Source organism: Chiloscyllium punctatum, chromosome 16 (genome assembly GCF_047496795.1).
Source record: "Chiloscyllium punctatum isolate Juve2018m chromosome 16, sChiPun1.3, whole genome shotgun sequence".
Classification (NCBI taxonomy): Eukaryota; Metazoa; Chordata; class Chondrichthyes; order Orectolobiformes; family Hemiscylliidae; genus Chiloscyllium; species Chiloscyllium punctatum.
In genome coordinates this window covers 18,250,748-18,270,939 of record NC_092754.1, presented here as the reverse complement: position 1 = coordinate 18,270,939, position 20,192 = coordinate 18,250,748, and the positions used below count along the sequence as shown (strand labels likewise).

The 20,192-nt window shown below is 44.3% G+C and overlaps 1 protein-coding gene across 3 annotated transcripts in view; it reads right to left on the bottom strand.

Moving 5' to 3' along the window:
• Positions 1-5,092: 5,092 nt before the first annotated feature.
• Positions 5,093-20,192, bottom strand: part of LOC140487003 (chromodomain-helicase-DNA-binding protein 5-like) — a 90,026-nt gene continuing 74,926 nt past the window's right edge. For 2 of the 3 annotated variants that reach the window (XM_072586335.1, XM_072586336.1), the window contains 7 exons: positions 18,723-18,866; positions 18,011-18,119; positions 16,925-17,057; positions 13,602-13,797; positions 8,277-8,437; positions 7,639-7,765; positions 5,093-6,749 (listed from right to left, as the gene is read on the bottom strand). In XM_072586335.1, coding sequence (XP_072442436.1) covers positions 6,637-6,749; positions 7,639-7,765; positions 8,277-8,437; positions 13,602-13,797; positions 16,925-17,057; positions 18,011-18,119; positions 18,723-18,866 — 983 coding nt within the window. In that variant the 3' untranslated portion in view covers positions 5,093-6,636. The remainder of the gene's footprint in view (positions 6,750-7,638; positions 7,766-8,276; positions 8,438-13,601; positions 13,798-16,924; positions 17,058-18,010; positions 18,120-18,722; positions 18,867-20,192) is intronic. The other variant, XM_072586337.1, reaches the window with a different exon arrangement.

Genomic DNA, 20,192 nt, shown 5'->3' with positions numbered 1-20,192 from the left:
AATTATGATTTTGAACTCCTATTAAATTTCCACTTTAACCATCTTTGGTCCAAGGGTAACAACTCTAACTGCACCAGTTGCTACACAACTGAAAATCTCTCATCCCAAATACTATTCTTACAAATATCTTCTGCACCCTTCAAGACTTTGGCATCCTTTCTGTAGTGTGGTGCTCTGAATTAGACATGGCTCTCTAGCTGGGGCCTAATGTGATATTATCAAGGTTAAGCATAATCTCCTTGCTTTTGTATTTTAATCCTTTGTTAATAAAAGCAAGTATCCCATATGTTAGTTTAGCAGCCTTCTCAAACTGTCTTGCTGCCTCTAAGGATTTATGTATGTTCTTGAGATGCTGTGTACTTCCCTTAAAAATTATACCATTTAATTGCTATTGCTTCTTCTCATACTCCCTACTAAAGATGCATCACTTCATGGTGTCAATAGACTGCTTAACCACACATGAATCTCATCTGTTTCCCTATAACACATCCAGCATGATACGCAGGCTCTTATGAGGTATTGGTAGTGTCACTACTTCTGGTCCAGAAGATCTGGCTTCATGTCTCATCTGACCTAGTGGTGTGTCTCAACATATCCAAACAGGTTGCTTTAAAATTATTAAAAGCCGTTATGCTGCGGTCACAGCGCCCTATCTCTGGGCCAAGAGGCTGGGTTTCAAGTCCCACCTGCTCCAGAAGTGTGCAGTAATATCACATGAACAGGTTAATTTAAAAAAATACACATTTAACATGAAGCATTGAATAGCAAATGAGACTAGGAACTCTGAGTCAACCTCACATAACCTCAAAGATCACTGAAGTAAACTGTCTCAGTGAAGAGCAACATTAAATCAAAGACTTCACTAAAGTGCCCTCCCACCAGCTGAGCCACCAAGGAAGCTCTACAGCTGTGAATGCAGAATTACTCATGATAGTACCTTTATACAATCAATACCTTCATTAATTTGATGTAACAGAGAAGGTTGATGGTAATAGATGGTTTGATGTAAATGCAATTCCAAAAGATATTTGATAAAGTGCCACATACTAGGCACTTGAAGTTGAAGCCTGAACAATAAACGACAGTAAGGTAAAAACAATGACTGCAGATGCTGAAAACCAAATACTGGATTAGTGGTGCTGGAAGAGCACAGCAGTTCAGGTAGCATCCAACGAGCAGCTTATCTCTCCACGCTTCAGGCTCACTGCCTTTATTCCTGATGAAGGGCTTTTGCCCGAAATGTCGATTTCGCTGCTCGTTGGATGCTGCCTGAACTGCTGTGCTCTTCCAGCACCACTAATCCAATAAACGACAGTGACAGGACAGAATCAAATTTGATTGAGTGTAGAGATGTGGACTGAAGGAACCTCCAGTAGAGGTTCCCCAAAGGTTGCTACTAGGACCTCTGCCTTTCTTGGAATGAAAATGACTTGGATGTTGCAAATTTTAAAATATTGCCCTGTATTCCAGATAACACTGAATTTGAAAGTGTAATGAACTGTAATAAAGATATTGATAGACTTCAAGAGGGCATGGGCAAGTTGGTGAAATGAATGTGTGGCAGATTAAATTTAGTACAAGTGCAAAGTGATATGTTTTGTTGGAAAGGACGAAACAGCAATATAAAATGAAGACTATGATTCTAAAGTCGGGGAGATTGAAGTAAACAGCAGATGGGGGGCTGTGTGTGCGCAAATTGTTAAATGTGGCTGAGCTTGTTCAGAAATCTTGGGCTTCATTAATTGAGGTACAGGGGACGAATACAATAAGTTATAATGAACCTTTATAAAGTACTGATTTGGCCTCAGTGTGTCTAATTCCTTATAGTCTGTCTTTGTTGTTTAATTGTCAACCACCATTGACAGGTATGACAGAACTACAGTGCTTATGATCATGTTCCCATCCAGTCGTGGTTTAATGCCTTAAAGTCTCTACGATGTATTGTCACGACTGTTTAACATGCATGTAGTCCTGTCTTGTTGCTTCACCAAATTGACACCTTTATTATTGGGTGTACTTGCTGCCTGGTCCTACTAATGCTTCAGTATATCATTGAGCCGAGTTGATGCTTTTGTTGTATGGTAATTGTCAAGTCAAAGATATGCCAAGCCAACAGGATTTACACTTTAGTGGATTTGGAGATGCTGGTGTTGGACTGGGGTGTGCAAAGTTAAAAATCAGACAACACCAGGTTATAGTCCAACAGGTTTAGTTGGAAGCTCTTGTTTTGGGAGCACTGCTCCTTCATCAGGTGGTTGTCAAATAAACCTGTTGGACTATAACCTGGTGTTGTGTGATTTTTAACTTTATACACTTTAGTGGTATACAATTCTGCTGCTGGTGGCCATTGCTCCTCTTGGGTGCTCAATTTTGATCAGAAAGATCTGCTCTGAATCTGTTGCATTTTGCACAATGGTAGTGCCACACAATACAATGGAAGGTGTGGTCAGTACGTATGCAGTGGTTTCTTCTATATTGTCATGGTTAGATCTGTAAAAAGTCAAATAGGCTTTTCCCTTATTTTCTCTCCCATGTCTGTCAGTAATCGTGTTACTGAGTCATTCAATAATGGGCATTAAACACTCCCCTAACTAAATAGTTTCTCGGCACTTGCTATCCACAGTGCTTGTTTCATGGAGGAGCATTGGTCAGCAGTTGATTGGATTGTAATAAACAGAAAGTTTTTGTGGCCATATTTGACCAGATGCCATGTGACATGGTTTTGAGTTAACACTGAGGACATTCAGTGCAACTTCCTTCAGGCTGTCTATCAGTGTGCTATCTCCTCAGATGATGCAAGGGTCACTAGGTCAGGCTGCTGGTTGACTAGTTTCCCTATAGCTCTCCAATTTTGAATGAGACCCTGAGGTTAGTAAGGAGAATGTTACAGATTGTACCTTATTCTGTGAAAATTGAAACCTGGATCAATGATAGGTTTTCTTGGGGGGACCATCACGAATCAGATTAGTTTCTAATATCAATCTGGAATTTTCATGCAACATTGCTAATGGACTTTGTCCAGATTTATTTAATGAAGCTTCAAATTTAACTTTTTGAAATGGCAGCCTTGCCGATGGTATTCCAATGAGTGAACAAAAAGAATTGAACACTGACCAAAATCTGTTTGCTTGTACCTTGAAGGAACAGAAATCCATCTTAATAAAAATGGTACTCTGCACGATATATAAAGCGTCTGACTTTATAAATCAGCACATTGAGTTGAAGCTCTGAGCCTTCAAAATAGAACAAAAGTAAAGCTGAATTTGGATCTTATGGCATCATTTGCATTATGGTTGCACATTTAGAGTGGTGCTTTGACATACCGGACAATAATTCCACTCATCAACTTTCAAGTCTTTTCACATTTGAAAGCTAGATTTGAAACTATCTCCATCAGTACTTCAGGAACTGCATTCCCAATTGTAATCATTTGCTTCACAAAGTTTTTCCTCCTGCACGTTTGACTTTTTTTAAAAATCAGTCAATTTTAAATATATGCCTTTTGGTTCTTGATTTTTATACCACTTGGAGCACTTTTTAAAATTAGATTAAATTCTGTAAAAGTTTTTTTGGGATTGAACATGTTTTGGTCAAGACTAGGGAAGGAACACTTCCACAATTATTCACAACCTTCAAGCACTTGAGTACGTTCTTATGCCCACACTCAAAGGTAAGCAAAGGCCTAACTTTTTTTCCCTAAAAGGTATTGGTTAGTTGGGAATTGGAGTGGAAATTACCCAATTGAAAAACACCTACCACAGATCCAGTGTTAAGAACAGTTGCTTTGTCTTGTCAGTGTTCTGTAACTGCAGAAGGCACCTTAATTGCATGACTGATATTCCATTTCTTACCCAATCTACCCCAGTCAGGCAGTACTGGTGGCTATTTGCACTGTGTCCTATGTTCACTCAACTTACAGCAATGGTTGCAAATGCATATAATTTAGCTTTTAGTGGCCAAAAGACAGGAACAAAAGTGAGCCCGTTCAGTTTCTTGACTCTGTTAGACATTCAGTTAGATGATTAATCTATACTTGAACCTGATTAGAGGTACAGATCGTGTCATCTTTATCCTTTTTATACTCTTATCCAATAGATGCCCCCCCCCTCCTTCGAGTCAAAAATGTGGTGCTAGAAATGCACAGCAGGTCAGGCGGCATCTGAGGAGCAGGAGAATCGATGTTTTGGGCATAAGCTCTTCATCAGGACATGTGATTCCTGATAAAGGGTTTAGGCCTAATACGTCGATTCTGCTCCTCAGATGCTGCCTGACCTGCTGCACTCTCAACTCTGAGAGTCCTTGCTTTCTCCTAGATGTTGCCTATATAGAGGTTTCTTTTTTAAAAAATTGAAAACATTGCAGATATGTTGTTCTAAGTGATGGAGTGCTTAACAACTCGTTCCACTTATTGTAATGGGCTTCCCATTTGGAGTGTTCACATACATCCACATCAAGGATCAATTTGGAGAACCAATATTAAGTGGCATTTGCTTAATGCCTCAGGAAGTCTTGTGTGGCAATCCCTTCCTGGGGATTTCTATAAATGCCTACATCCATTAGTTTGTCTTAATACCATAACTTAGTGACTAATCATTCAAGTAGCACAGTGGAAATATCCCTACCTTTGACCTGATTATTATGTAGCTCAACCAGAGAAAATATGAGGTAACAACACCAAGATGCAGATGGACAGCTGTACATTTCACAGTTGGCTGACTAAACCTTGTCTTGCCTGTTTCAGGACTTGACCTGTTGCACACTCAGCTACCTCCCACACTTCTTCCCCCTACCCCCCCAAACATTTATCTCTCCACTCCTTGGCTCACAGCCTCATTATTAATGAAGGGCTTTTGCCCGAAATGTCGATTCTCCTGCTCCTTGGACGCTACCTGACCTGCTGTGCTTTTCCAGCACCACACTCTCGACTCCAATCACTGGCATCTGCAGTCCTCACTTTTCGCCTAAATCTTGTCCAGGGCCAGAATTGTGTGTTTACCCACATTAGCCACCAGAGGGTGACAATGTCCATGATTTGCAGGGGTCAAACTCCAGTCTATTCCAAAGTGGATTAAAGAGGTAAAAAGCACAAAACTGATTTTAGGGACTGTATTAAGATGCACTTTGAGTTTATACAGTCAGGTGCCTTCAATTTGGGTGCAACTTTCTTACTAAATAGCTTATTAATCTCAAGTAAGACAGCAGTAATATTCTGTACACAATTGGAAAATACAATAACACCTTACAAGATACTGTTTTAAAAAAAAGTTAAAACACTGGAATTTGGAGTGGATATGTGCAAATGGCTGGGATTTGTCCATCAGTCTCCCATATATTAAAGTGAGAAATACAATACTATTTATAATACTGTTAAGTAAAATGATTGTTTGTCAATCATTGTAACCATAATGCCCCTTTTTTATTGGATTGGAGCTAGAGCAGGCAGAGAGCTGAACCAGGATGAGTGAGAAATCAGCAGAAATTTGTACTAGTGTTTTTCTGGTGCTCACTGGGTTCTTGATTCTTTCACTTCCTTTCCTGAAGTTAGCTCAGGACACTACGGCAATGAAGGAAATTAACCGTAGGTTGCTTACTTGCCTTCTCCAAGAGTCAGGATCACTTGTGATTGGATTGGGGGAGTGTTTAATAAACATGGGCACTAATGAATTCCCTGGCCCTGACTTGGAAACAGAGGAACAGCCTCCACTGAAGTGCCTTGCTCACTTCCCACTGATGTTCAAGTCTTCATTGGTTCATTTGATTGAGAAATAGTTTAAATGACATTTACCAAAACGTTTAACTTGCATCAAGAACAATTCAAATCCTTTGGGTCCAGCATTGTATTGGTCATCCCTAGGGCAGCAGTGTCCAGTCTTAACAAAAATTCTTCATAGTACTGAATGGTAATTGGTACATTGCATCTAATGCACTAATTCTATGTTCCACCACCGCATTTTTATATGGTGAGGGGTTGTAAGGGGATACTATAGGTCTTGTCCTGCTAACACATCGGTGACAAGCTGAGGATTGCTCTAAACCCCTTCAGCAGGACAAGATTCAGAAATTCCTTGTTATAAACATGGCTGAAATGATCATAATCAATCTATAACCTGCAGGCAAAAGCTGCCCTGATGGGAAACTGCCTCCAAATGATTTCACAGCACAGAGCAGATCCATGCTCCCCTTTTCCCAAGAGAATCCCAAAAAATCTGATGCTCTTGCAGGACAGTGTTGACCTTGACATGGAGTTCACTGATAGGCCTGGACCAGTGCTTGGTATGGAGGAATACTAAAGGTTTAGGAGATGACATTGTACTGTAGATTATTGATGGCACCTGGGGCTAATGTATCGAGCACAATTTGTAGAATCACTGATATGCCAGTAAGGCCCTTTGGCCCATACCCCTACCCTCCCTGACACAACAGTCAATGCAAGAGGAACAGTCTTTCATGAACGTGCGAAAAAAGTGCAAATATGTACAAGTGAGCAGAGATTCATTGTCACCCAACCCAGCCCCTCCCCCCGCAAAAAGATGGGAACAGTTTGTGTTATCCAACAGAAGTTTAACGATGATAGGTGTGCGATGACTGCATCAACTGTCTGTCTGTCGTCTGGGAATGCCGTGGGGAACTCTGCTGTCAATCTTCAATGCAGATTATGTCATTGACTTTATTTTTCTTCTCTCCTGCTTCCAGCCCTTCCGCTAGGAGCTTTTTATCTGGAACACTCATAGCCGAAATATTTGTGGTTGCTGCAAACAAGCAGAATTGTTTAAATAGTCTCTCCTTTTAGTTGGAAATTTGGTATAATTTTTAAAGCACACAAATTTGTAATCATTTCGCCCTTTTAGTTTGATAAAACAGCCCAAGGCCCTTGACAGTTTAATTAAACAGTTTATTTGATATTGTTTCCATGGTGGTATACTGGGGAGGTCCAGGTGATCAAAAACCTGACTACAATGACACGTTTTAAGGAAAACTTTGAAGGAGGAAAGAGAGAGTCTCAAGCTAGGAATCCCTGCGTTTGGAGCTCTAACAGCTGTTGACATTGGATCAAGAAAATGAAGGAGGCTAGAATCAGACTGTTTTAAACCCCATCTCACACCATGTTACTAGTGGACCAGTTTAGTTTTAACACAATAGCGTACATCAAGCAAAACAAGCTCTATGTCTTTCAATAGGTCTGTGATCCACTTTAAATTTTCATCCTAAAAGTTCCTTCTGAACATGATGAATTTGTACAAGAGTCAGGGAGATCTTGTGCCCCAGCTCACTGACTAGTCCTGACTACATATGCCTGAAGAATGTAGAACTGAATTCCATCCATGTTAATCAAAGGAGATTATTCAGTGGAGTACAATGAATTATGTTCTTTATCATTATTCATTGGGAGGATGTGGCATCACTGGCAATGCCAGCATTTGTTATCCAATTAGAAGTCTCGATAGAGCTGACTCTTTCTCAGTCACTACAGAACATGGGTATGAGACAGTCATATATAGAATGGGTAAAAACAGCAAGTTGCTCAATGATATTTGTGAATTAGATGGTCATTTATGATAATCCAACAGCTTCACGGCTATCATTGTGGTATTTTTGCAGAATTAAGGTATAAGTATTGCTTTTCTGTAACATACATACCACTGATATAGGGCCCTAGAGGCATCTGATTGTAGTTGATGAGAGCTCCAGCCCCTGGTCCCCGGAAGGTGGGTGCAAAGTTGTTGCTGTACATCTGTGCTGTTCCATAGGGGCCCTGTGGGAATGGCTGTAAAAGATGGTTACTTTAAACAAAAATGAAGTCGATTAAATCAAAGTCCAGAATAGTTTATGCAAATATTTCAAAGGTGAAACTGTAACCTCTGAAGATGTTGACCCTTTAAGTCCAGCCCCTCTCAAGGGGTACCGAATGCCTTCTGTTCTCACTGGGATGCATCACAGTAAAGCGCAATTGTGTCCTCACACCCCTCAAACCACAGAGAGGGAGCTTTACTCTTTATCAAACCTGCATTACACAGGTTTGATAGGGCATTTAACACCCAGTGTTGGGACTGCCACCACTCGACCAAAAGAAAAACCCCAATCATCAACATAAGTCATCATCAAAACGTAGATAAACTGTGCACCAGGTCTCATTATGCCATTCATTGCTAATAAGGAGAACCAGGATCCTCCAGTAAACCACATTTTCTTGATTCTATGGGGTTCAGTGGCAGAGGGATGGCTGCGCCTACACTCTCACAGCCTCTTCCCCGCGATGCCCTTGCCCAGTTTCTCACCTGCTGTTGTGGTTCATTTCCCCGATTTGCCAGTCGGCTCAAAATGCTTCGCTCGGACATCTGCAGTCGTGCTGCCACAGGTGGCACCCTGGACAACATGTTGGGCAATCGCGTCACGTCTGCTTTCATGTCGCTCAGGAGCTCCTCCAGCTGATTCAGGACTGAAAGAAACAAAAAGCAAACACAGGGCAAGGAGCTCAGGGCCAGGGTTTCAGAAGCGGGGAGGGTGGGAGGGGGCCACAGTGACAACACATCACTCACAGCTGGTGAAGTGGTACTCAGTAGCTCCATAAGCCACAGTAACACCATGCAGTAGGTACAAGGAACAGCAACATTGCAGGTAGAGGTGAAGTGGGGGATAGGGGGAGGGAGCATTGGTAGGAAACCCAATAATAAGGGGCAACAAATAGGGGGCAGTACTACTAACACTCTACCCAGGCTCTGCAAGTACTGCTTCACCTGTAATACTTGCTCACACCTCTTCCCTTCACAGTTTTTGCTCTTTCCCTGAGCAACACTGATATGTGGACTAGAAAATTATCCCAATAAATTGTGCAGAATAACTCTCAACCACACAGAAGTCGGAACCTGGTTGATGTCTGTGCGCGTTTGTGGTTTGGTGATATAATGATAAATGGTACTGGACAAGTAACCCAGAGAACAGAACTTAAATGGTACAAAGTGGCACTTTCAGAATTTTAATTCAGTTTCAAAAATTGACACACAAAAGTGATTGTGAAGCTGTCAGGCTATCATAAAAACCCAACTGATCCTTTAGGAAGCATGATCCATTCTGGGTCCATGTGTCTCCACATCAACATGACTAACTATCCATTAATGAAGCCCAGCAAAACACTCCATTGTAACATCAACCCCAAACTGTAATGGTTCAGGAAGGCAGTCCATTCATCCCATCACCTTCTCATAGTTACTAGAGAAAGGCAATGAATGTTGTTCTTTCCAGCAACCCCCACATCCTGATTTTGTTTTTGGAATGTACAAGATCAGCCTGATCCTCAGCTCACTCTGCAGAGTAGTGACTGCTGGGAGGAAGCTGAGAAAACTGCATCAGGCTGAAGTTGCTCTTCATTGGTCACTGCTTTGTCACCGAGTCAAACCTGGAGAGATTATGGCAGTTTAGTAAGTCCAGAGGCTGTGGCTCATGCTTTAGGACAGGCGGTCAAACCCCACCAGAAAAACTGGAGGAATTTCAATTCATTAATAAATAAAAATCCAAAGTTGAAAGTTGGTCTCAGTAATGGTAGCCATAAAACCATCAATTGTCATATAAACTGAATTAGTTGATTAGTGTCCTTTAGAGAGGGAAATCTATACCCAGTCTGGTCCACATGGAACTCCAGACCCACAGCATTCCACTCTGAAATGCAAGACACTCCATTCAAGGGCAATTAATGATGGATCAACAAATGCTGGCCTTACAAGGTGACTCCCATATCTTATACATAGCAGCAACAAAACAGCACAGTTGTGGGATCTATCCCAGTCTATACTGAATTGGCTAATCTAAGCTGGCCTGCAATTATAAGCACATTGGGAAGTGCTTGGAGGGTCGGGGTGCATGGAATTTTAAACTCAGGGCTTATCCAGTCCTGACATTTCTCACCCACATTTGTTATAGCCCAGGTAAACTCAGCATGGAGGACAAATTAAAAATCTGCTAGGTTCAGACACTGCCATTAGCAGCATGGCCATCAGGGGGAGTCTGTGTCTTTTGAGATTTTTTGTGTGTTTTGAATTGTATTGAGCTAGTTAATCTGCCTCTGCACCAGGAACATCACCTGAGGGGAAAACACTGAATATTCTGTGCTCAACAAACAGAAGCCGAAGCCATTGTTCCATTTAAAAATCGGGAGTTAGATGTTAAACACCACAGAGAATAGTATGAGCAGTCAATCAGATCCAAAATGATTAAAATCCAGACTTACTGCTTCTATTCAAATTTAAATAATCTCCAATGCCATATCTGTCCTTTCCACAAACAGCTGGGAATGAGGTGGGGGGGGGGGGGGGGGATTATTCCAATAACTGCTCCAGTGTATTGTGAAAATAAAAATAAAAGATCTTACCCTATGAAAAATCTAAAATAACAACTTGCATTTTGAAAGCACCTTCCTCATTGTAACATATTCCACAGGTCCGTGACCAGGCAACGGAGATATAAAACCAGGGAACTGAGAGAGGATGGCTTCAGGGAGCAACAAGAGAGAGAGAGAGATGAGGCAAGGAGTTTCGGGAGGAAATTCCAGATTGTACAGTCTGGGCTGCCAAAGGTTTGTCCACTGACAGATTAACACTGGCTAGTTTGAGGTAAAAACAATGACTGCAGATGCTGGAAACCAGATTCTGGATTAGTGGTGCTGGAAGAGCACAGCAGTTCAGGCAACATCCTTGGAAGCTCCTTGGATGCTGCCTGAACTGCTGTGCTCTTCCAGCACCACTAAGAGTCTGGAGTGGGTTGGGAGGCTGGAGGAGATTCCAGAGATGTGGGAAGAGTGGGTGTTGAAATTTGAAAAGGGGGTAAAAACAATGACTTGCAGATGCTGGAAACCAGATTCTGGATTAGTGGTGCTGGAAAAGCACAGCAGTTCAGGCAGCATCCGAGGAGCCAAGGATGACTGTTTTAAAAGTGCTGGACCAGCAGCCAATGTTTGTCGGTGGACACAGAGCAAAGGGTGAATCAGCCCTGATCCAAAAGACAAAGCAGGCAGCAGAGCTTTGTACCAGCTCCTGTGTGTGGGGATTAACAGTCACATCATCAATGATGGCAATATCTGAAACTTTCAGCAGATCAGCTGAAAAGGGATTGATTCAGTGATGAAAACATTCCAGTTCATAATGCAAATGTGATTGAAAGGTCATCTTAGGAATGACAGTTTGCAAACACCTTGGTACAGACTGTTTCTCTCTCTTCTTCGCCCCCACCTCCCCCCACCCAAGGCAATAATGTCTAGAGAACAACGTTTGCTGAGGGGACCAAAAACAATGGCCTCAATCTTCCAGATATTTAGTTCAAAGGAAAGTTCTGTTTATCCCAGGCTGTTTGTCTAATCATTTACAGACAGTAGTGTTAAGAGGAGGTGATGGTGGTGAGAATAAACTACAGTCTACATAAGAAATTGGGTGACATCACCTAGAGGCAACACAAAGCTGAGCATGAGCAGAACCTTGAGGGGAAACCGCATGCAAGTGGAGATACTCCAGCTACGAGGAGATGAATGAGAATAGCACCAGCTGGAGGATAGAGAGGTGTTAGAGCAGGATGGTGTGGCCAAAGGCTGCAGAGACATTTGAGGACAGGTAGTGTTTACCTTTGTCACAGTCACACAGGATGTTGTTTATGACTTTGATAAAGATGCGATGGAGCAGAAACCTGATTAGAGATTAAGATGTAATGCAGGACAGATGGGCACAGATTTAGGAAATGACCATCTGTTAGCACATCCTCTTATACAAAACTTAATGACTATACCAAACCCAATGTACACTGTACAGTAGGGGTATGTGCCCCTCTGTACAGTAGGGATTTGTGCTCCCCCATCACTAAATGGAAGGGGTGTATGCCCCACAAAAATCCATAAACTGGCCTTTGAGTTCCTAATGTAGATCACATTTGCCCCCTGGTGGAATCAGCTGTACATTGACATTTTCTCCGATTGCCCAATCAGTCCCAGCTACTGAACTTAGTACAGCTACCCAAACCTCCCTCACTGATCACAGGCCAGGTCTGCTCTATCCATTCAGATGGTGTCTGTTTCAGTTTGCTGCTACCCCATTGGTCATGGCTTTTGAGGATTAAACAAACAATTTTGTTGGTTATTGTCAATTTTCCACAATGAACAATTCCAGAAAGGAAAGAATTAACAGCTCCCTCTGTGGTTGGAGTTGATCAGGGAGGTCTTCAGTGTGAGGCCCTGAAACATACAAACCTGGCGAGTCCCAGGTTTCGTCCAGGTCTGTGCTGTGTGAGCTGATCGAGGTGGCAATTACTCTGCAGTCTGCCCTCTACATTATGAAAAGGGTTGACAGGCACTGCAGAAGTTGCAAAGAAGATTAGCTAAAATGGACTTGAGGGGTAATACCCTTCACAAGAGACTGAAGTGAAGCAACTTTTCTGTAGAAATAAAAGACAGAGGTGATTGGAGATAGGCACATGGAAGATAGTTTCATTTTGGGGGAAGAAAGGAACTAGGAGCCTTTTACACCAAGTCGTCATTAATAAGTGAAATAAAGGTAAGTAATCAACTATCAGGAGGAACTAAGAGAGAGATTAAAATGTGGAAATCACTAGCATGGGGAGTGGGTAAGATGAGCAGTATACAGGATTTTAAAGGGAAAACTAGTTAAAATGATCAAGGAAAGATGAAGGAAGCTGATGGTGAGCATGAAAACCAGCAGAACAAACTGATCAATTGTCTTATTTTTATGTATTTTGCATAAAACTAAAGTAACATCAATCATCAACTTGTCATTCATTGTTATCCTCTGGTCAGAGTAAAGGGCTATTGCTGTTAAAGAATGCAAGACTCAGTCATAAGCAGCAATTAGACTCTAGTCTCAACTACAGCACGGTTTAGAGTAACACTCCCTCACCACTGTCCCCACCAAACATTCCCAGGACAGGGACAGCATAGGATTAGCTACAGAGTAAAGCTCCCTCTACACTGTCTTCACCAAATGCTCCCAGGATAGGTACAGCACAGGGCAGGTACAGAGTAAAGCTCCCTCCACACTTCCCCACCAAACATTCCCAGGACAGATACAGCATAGGGTTAGATACAGAGTAAAGCTCTTTCTACATAGTCCCCCCAACACTCCCAGGACAGGATGAGCACAGGATTAACAAAGAGCAAATCCCCTCCTCCACCCTGTCCATTTAAACTGTGCAGTAATCCTCCAACATCAAACAGGTCCCCTTGCTGCACCAATGCAGCTTAGCTGCACCGGCCAACCTGCAGCAGTTAACGTAACTCAGGCCCAGAATGCACTAGGTGGAGACTGATGAACTCAGTGACAGCAGCTTGAGGCCAGTGTGTGACAATATATCTCTATTCCCTCTTAGAAAGACATCTTACATTCAAAAAATAAATTAAGATCACAATTACACCAGAGCCACTTCATTACAAAAAGCTGAATTTATTCGCAGATTCGCTAAAAAGGAACAATTTTTTACAAGATGATATTGCGGGGCAGTGCAAGTGATGCTGAAACTAATCTCTTATCTCTACGATGTCCAGGACCTGTCTGAATGGTCACTATGGAGACGGGAGGTAGACGGGAGGGGGTGCTCGAATTCACGTGACAAACCTTTGTGCAAGACTGCATTGGCAGGCTTGTTACCAGCCAGGGACTCCTTCGAGAGGTGCTGGTGACTCTCAGCTAAGCATTCGACCTCAGCAAAGCGTGCGTTGAGGGCCATGGCTGGATGATTGGGATCCTGGGTCATGTTGAGGTAAGCAGCTCTCCGCAGTTGCTCTTCAATCACCAAAGCCTGCTCCAAGAGCTGGGGGGCGGGGGGGGCATGGGTGTTGGTGGTGGTGAGAGAGTCAGAGACAAAAACAAATAATTAGACACAGTCACACTTGGACTTCAGCTAATCTCTTCACAATTCCACCCAGCTCACTGCACCAATACACTGCTCAGCCACACGAAACCAAAGGTGAGATGAAATGCAATAGTTTAATCAAGGGGGGGGGAAATGGAGGAAAGGAGTGTAAAGGGGAGAAGAGAAAGAAAGTATTTTTCCTCCTTTCGCTCCCAAGACGACCCTTGAACAGCCAATGAAATCCTCCCACTGAGTTGTCACTGTTGACATGTCGGAAATAAAGCACCACAGCAAGTTCCCACAAACAACATGATAATGATCAGACAATCCACTTTCATGATGTTAGTTCAGAGATAAGTATCAACCAGGTCACCAGGAAAAACTCTAAAATAAAACAAAGAACCATATATGCTGGAGAACTTTGTCTGTTTTGATGAAGAGTCACCAGACTCAAAACTCTAACTCTGCTTTCTCACACAGACATTGCCAGATCTGCCGAGTTTCGCTGGCAATTTCTGTTTTTGGACTCAGAAGAACTCCCTTATTCTTCAAAACAGTACCAACTGTAACCCGGTACGCTGCACCCTGATCTGAACTGTAACCCGGTACGCTGCACCCTGATCTGAACTGTAACCCCGGTACGCTGCACCCTGATCTGAACTGTAACACTACGCTGCACCCTGGTCTGAACTGTAACCCGGTACGCTGCACCCTGATCTGAACTGTAACACTGTACGCTGCACCCTGATCTGAACTGTAACCCGGTATGCTGCACCCTGATCTGAACTGTAACCCGGTACGCTGCACTGAGCGGAACTGAACTGTAACCCGGTACGCTGCACCCTGATCTGAACTGTAACCCGGTACGCTGCACTGAGCTGAACTGAACTGTAACCCGGTACGCTGCACCCTGATCTGAACTGTAACCCGGTACGCTGCACCCTGATCTGAACTGTAACCCCGGTACGCTGCACTGAGCTGAACTGTAACCCCGGTACGCTGCACCCTGATCTGAACTGTAACCCAGTACGCCGCACTGAGCTGAACTGTAACCCCGGTACGCTGCACCCTGATCTGAACTGTAACCCCGGTACGCTGCACCCTGATCTGAACTGTAACCCGGTACGCCGCACTGAGCTGAACTGTAACCCCGGTACGCTGCACCCTGATCTGAACTGTAACCCCGGTACGCTGCACCCTGATCTGAACTGTAACCCCGGTACGCTGCACCCTGATCTGAACTGTAACCCGGTACACCGCACTGAGCTGAACTGTAACCCCGGTACGCTGCACCCTGATCTGAACTGTAACCCCGGTACGCTGCACCCTGATCTGAACTGTAACCCGGTACGCTGCACCCTGATCTGAACTGTAACCCCGTTACGCTGCACCCTGATCTGAACTGTAACCCCGGTACGCTGCACCCTGATCTGAACTGTAACCCGGTACGCCGCACTGAGCTGAACTGTAACACTACGCTGCACCCTGATCTGAACTGTAACCCGGTACGCTGCACCCTGATCTGAACTGTAGCCCCGTTACGCTGCACCCTGATCTGAACTGTAACCCCGGTACGCTGCACCCTGATCTGAACTGTAACCCGGTACGCCGCACTGAGCTGAACTGTAACACTACGCTGCACCCTGATCTGAACTGTAACACTACGCTGCACCCTGATCTGCTACCCTGACGCACTTTGTATGGCACAATCTGCCTGAATAAGTACGTAATACACTCTTCCCTGTACCTCAGTGCATGTGACAACAATTAAATAACCACTCATTGTGCGATTTTAGTTTTGAGGTCCACCCAAGAGGACAGTTTCAGCCTCAGTTTAAAGCTCCGTTAAAAGACAGGACTCCCTGAGTAGTGCACAGCATGCATCAGGCAGCAACTTGGACAAATTTCTCTGCAGTGGGATGCAGACCCACAACCTTCTCACTCAGTGTTAGAATAAAAGAACCTGATCACCTACAGACACACGCACACACAGGTCCATCCAAGCAAACATCTCTGCACATGCACACCAGGCAAAAGTGACGACTGCAGTTGCTGGAGATCAGAGTCTAGATTAGTGTGGTGCTGGAAAAGCACAACAGGTCAGGCAACATCCGAGGAGCAGGAAAAGCGACGTTTCAGGCAAAAGCCCTTCATCAGGAAGGAGGCAGGGAGCCTCTGGGGTGGAGAGATAAATGAGAGCGGGGTGGGGCTGGGGAGAAGGTAGCCAAGAGTGCAATAGGTGGATGGAGGTGTGGGTAAAGGTGATAGGTTGGAGAGGAGGATGGAGTGGATAGGTGGGGAGGAAGATTGGCAGGTAGGACTAGTCATGAGGATGGTGCTGAGCTGGCAGGTTGGAAGTGGGGTAAGGTGAGGGGGGGGGAGGGGAAATGAGGAAATTGGTGAAGTCCACATTGATGCCCTGGGGTTGGAGGGTTCCCAGGCGGAAGATGAGGCGTTCTTCCTCCAGGCGTCAGGTGGTGAGGGGCCCAGGACCTGCATGTCCTCGGCAGAGTGGGATGGGGAGTTGAAATGTTCGGCCACAGGGCAATGGGGTTGATTGGTGCGGGTGTCCCAGAGATGTTCCCTAAAGTGCTCTGCCCCTCACCTTACCCCATTCCAACCTTCCAGCTCAGCACCATCCCATGACCTGTCCCACCTGCCAATCTTCCTTCCCACCTATCCATCCAACCTATCACCTTCATCCCCACCTCCATCCACCTATTGCACTCTTGGCTACCTTCTCCCCAGCCCCACCACCCTCCCATTTATCTCTCCATCTCGGAGGTTCCCAGCCTCATTCCTGATGAAGGGCTCCTGCCTGAAACGTCGATTTTCCTGCTCCTCGGATGTTGCCTGACCTGCTGTGCTTTTCCAGCACCACTCTAATCTTGACATATGCACCAGTACAGACAAGCAAATGCACACAGGCACAGCCATACACCCTCACACACCGCCCCACACACTGCATATCCACACAAATACACACGTTGAAACATGTAACACGTTGAAACATGTAACACGTTGAAACATGTAACACGTTGAAACATACTGGTGGACCTGGGCACGCACAAACAGCTTGATTTACCTTGAATCTTCTAGCTAAGAATTTGTTTTTCATTTCCAGGAAATTCCCCTTGTTCATCTCGGCTTTGAAAGGCTCATTTATGATGGTGTATCGAGGATCGTTTTGTATATCCTGCCAGCGAGCGTAGCCATGACCACACAGAAACGTTAAGGAGAACATGGGCAGAGAAGGCACATTTCGGTGGATGAGCTATCACATATGATGACTGTAAGAGATACAGGGACGATGGAGGTGCTGGGGAAAATCAGAGTGAAGCTACCTCTGCACTTCCAAACTGAAAATAAAACTCCCCCTCTACACTGTCCCTGTCAAACATTCCCAGGACAGGTATAGCACAGGATTAGGTACAGAATAAAAATCCCGCTCTATACTATCATCATATTTTAAAATTATGTTGCTCCCTCAATGTGAGTTTCTGTTCCCCACACTAGTTGTCCATGAGTTCGATGCTCAGTTTCTGTCAAAGGGAGGGGACAGTTAGGACAAAATATTAATTTACAGGGACACTGGGTGAAGAATATTTTGCACATTGTCAATGACCAGGAGACCTCTGGGAAGACCATGTTTGGGATCCCAGGAACACTTCTGGCACTCATGCTGCCAGAAGAACACCACAATATCAGAATGACACCAAACAGGAAAAGCTGTGGGGACTGAGACATCAGCTAAGAAAGCTGGTGGAAGCGTTTGTTGATAACGAAGGGCTGATGTTTCTGTCCACATGGAAGAACTCAACTATGGCCCATACAAGAAGCCACAAACAAAACCAGTAGGGAATTCAGGAGAAACATTTGCATCCAGAGAACAGTGAGAATGTGGAACTTACTAGAGGAAACACATGGATGCACATAAGGGGAAAAGGAGCAAGGAATGGAAATGTTTATCGATAGGACATGACGACGCCAGGGAAGCTCACATGGTGCACAAACGAGAGCCTGAATGAGGTGGGCCGAGGGGCCCATCTCTCTGTTGTACCAGTGATTGTCACCTGCTCAGTGTGCTGACACATTTCACACTGCGCCTTTAATGTAGTCTCTCAAATCCAAGCCCAGTCCTGCCCCAATCCCACACTCAACAAAAGGATACGCAACAATCCCTGCCAGGAGCCAATAATCGTGCCTCCTGTGCCAGATATCATAGATCTTTCCGGAAGAAACCGCAGCCCGCTCCTCATTCTGCCAAAGCGTGTGCAATTCTGAACAAACAAGAACACAAACTATTCATCAGAGCTGATTTAGAACATGATGGTGGAATTTCAGTTCAGTAAACAAATCCCTAATAATAAAGACCATTCTGTAATGATGACCGTAACTATCATTCACTCTTCCACAAACCCATCAGCTTCACGACCTGTTCACGGAATTACACCCACCATCCAACAACTTCCAAGTCACACAGCGCCTCACTCTGGAGGCTCTGTGCCACATGCGTGCGCGCACACACACACACACACACAGCACCTCACCCTGGGGGCACTATCCCACACATACACACACACACAGACCCCCCCACACACAGGCATATTCACAGCCTCACCCTGGGGGCACTATCCCACTCCCACCCCCACCACACACACATCCCCACCAATCCCCCTTGATGGGCCAGTAATGATGATTAATGGTCAGACACACTTGGTTAAGCTCGAGGGGAAAGTGCAGGATGGAGAGAAAGCAGCAGCAGGGGGGATCCCAGTCAGATACTGGGACAGAGACAGAGAGAGATTGTGGTGATGCAGCTACAGGTTCCATCTTACTTACTAAGTGCTAACGTTACTGTCAGGGGTTAACGGATGGTTTACCTGTGAAACCACCATCTGCAATATTGAACATAAATTTTCCTTTGCCAGACTGATCCTTTCTCTCTTCTTCCTCTTTCACTTCTTTTAATATCTCTCCGTTCTGTAGTGTTTCTGCAATCTCTCTCTCCTCATTCACATCTTCAGCTGTCAAGAGAAACAGAAAGTAAATCCTATTTCCAGAGACACCCAGCCAATCAGAATCACTGAGAAGTTGGCTACCTGCCAAAACATGATCCTTTTTTATGGAGACCACCACCTAGCCACTCACACCCCCACTCCCAATCCAGGATTGGGGAAATGATACTGAATTCCCTTTGGAACTATCTTTTTTGTCCTGCTGCTTTTAGGTGTACTGAAATCATTCTGACTGATGCTTTAAACCGTACATTGCATCAAAGGCCATCGGTTTTTGTTTAACACCTGTTACTTGATTCACTTGTACTTTCAAAAAGTTGCGAACCACATCACATTTTCGCCTGTCAAAAGTCTCTTTATCCTAACACCAGTCATTGCAACTTGTTAAAGGGACATATGTGCGTCTGCAAATAGAGCACGAGAGCTGCTTTAGTCCCACCTGCCTGTTCCTGGCCCATATCCCTCCAAGCCTCTCCTGTTCACGTACTTATCCAAATGTCTTTTAAATACTGTAATTATACCCACATCCACCACTTCCTCTGGAAGTTCATCCAACACATGAACCACCCTCTGGTTAGAGACCCTGAAAGTTATAAGGATAAACCCAGCAATTACAGACCAGTCAGTTTAGATTAGATTCCCTACAGTGAGGAAACCCACACAGACACGGGGAGAATGTGCAAACTCCACACAGAGAGTCGCCTGAGGCTGGAATCAAACCTGGGACCCTGGTGCTGTGAGGCAGCAGTGCTAACCACTGAGCCATCATGCCGCCCATGGTGACAAAGCTTCGTTTATTCCAGGTACAATCAGTAGTAAGATGGAAAAGGTGGGTTGTTTGGGAACAGCCAGCATGGAATTTTAAAGGTGAAATGGTGGTTTCAGTCACTTGCTGAAGATGTTTGAAGAGGCCACAGAAAGGGTGAACGATAATACGGTGGTGTACATGGACTTCCGTAAGGTGTTCAATACAAACTTGTAAGAAAAGTTACACTTTGTGCAATAAAAGTGGCAGTAGCAACATGGATACAAAACTGGCTGAGGATCAGGAAACAGTAATAATCAGTGGGTATTTTTTGGGCTACAGAAAGGCTTTCAGTGGAGTTCCCCAAAGGGTTACAATTGGGAGCTTTGTTTTTCTGACATAGATGAGTGACCTAGATTTTGGTGAACGGGGAGAATTTCACAGGTTGAAGTGAAACGCGGAAGCTGTGAAAACTGTAAACGTTTAAAAGGACATTGACAAGTTGGTGGCGTAGGCAGGTAAAGTTCAATGAAGGGAAAAGTGTGTAGTGGTACATTTTAGTTGGAAGAACATGGACAGACAATATAAAA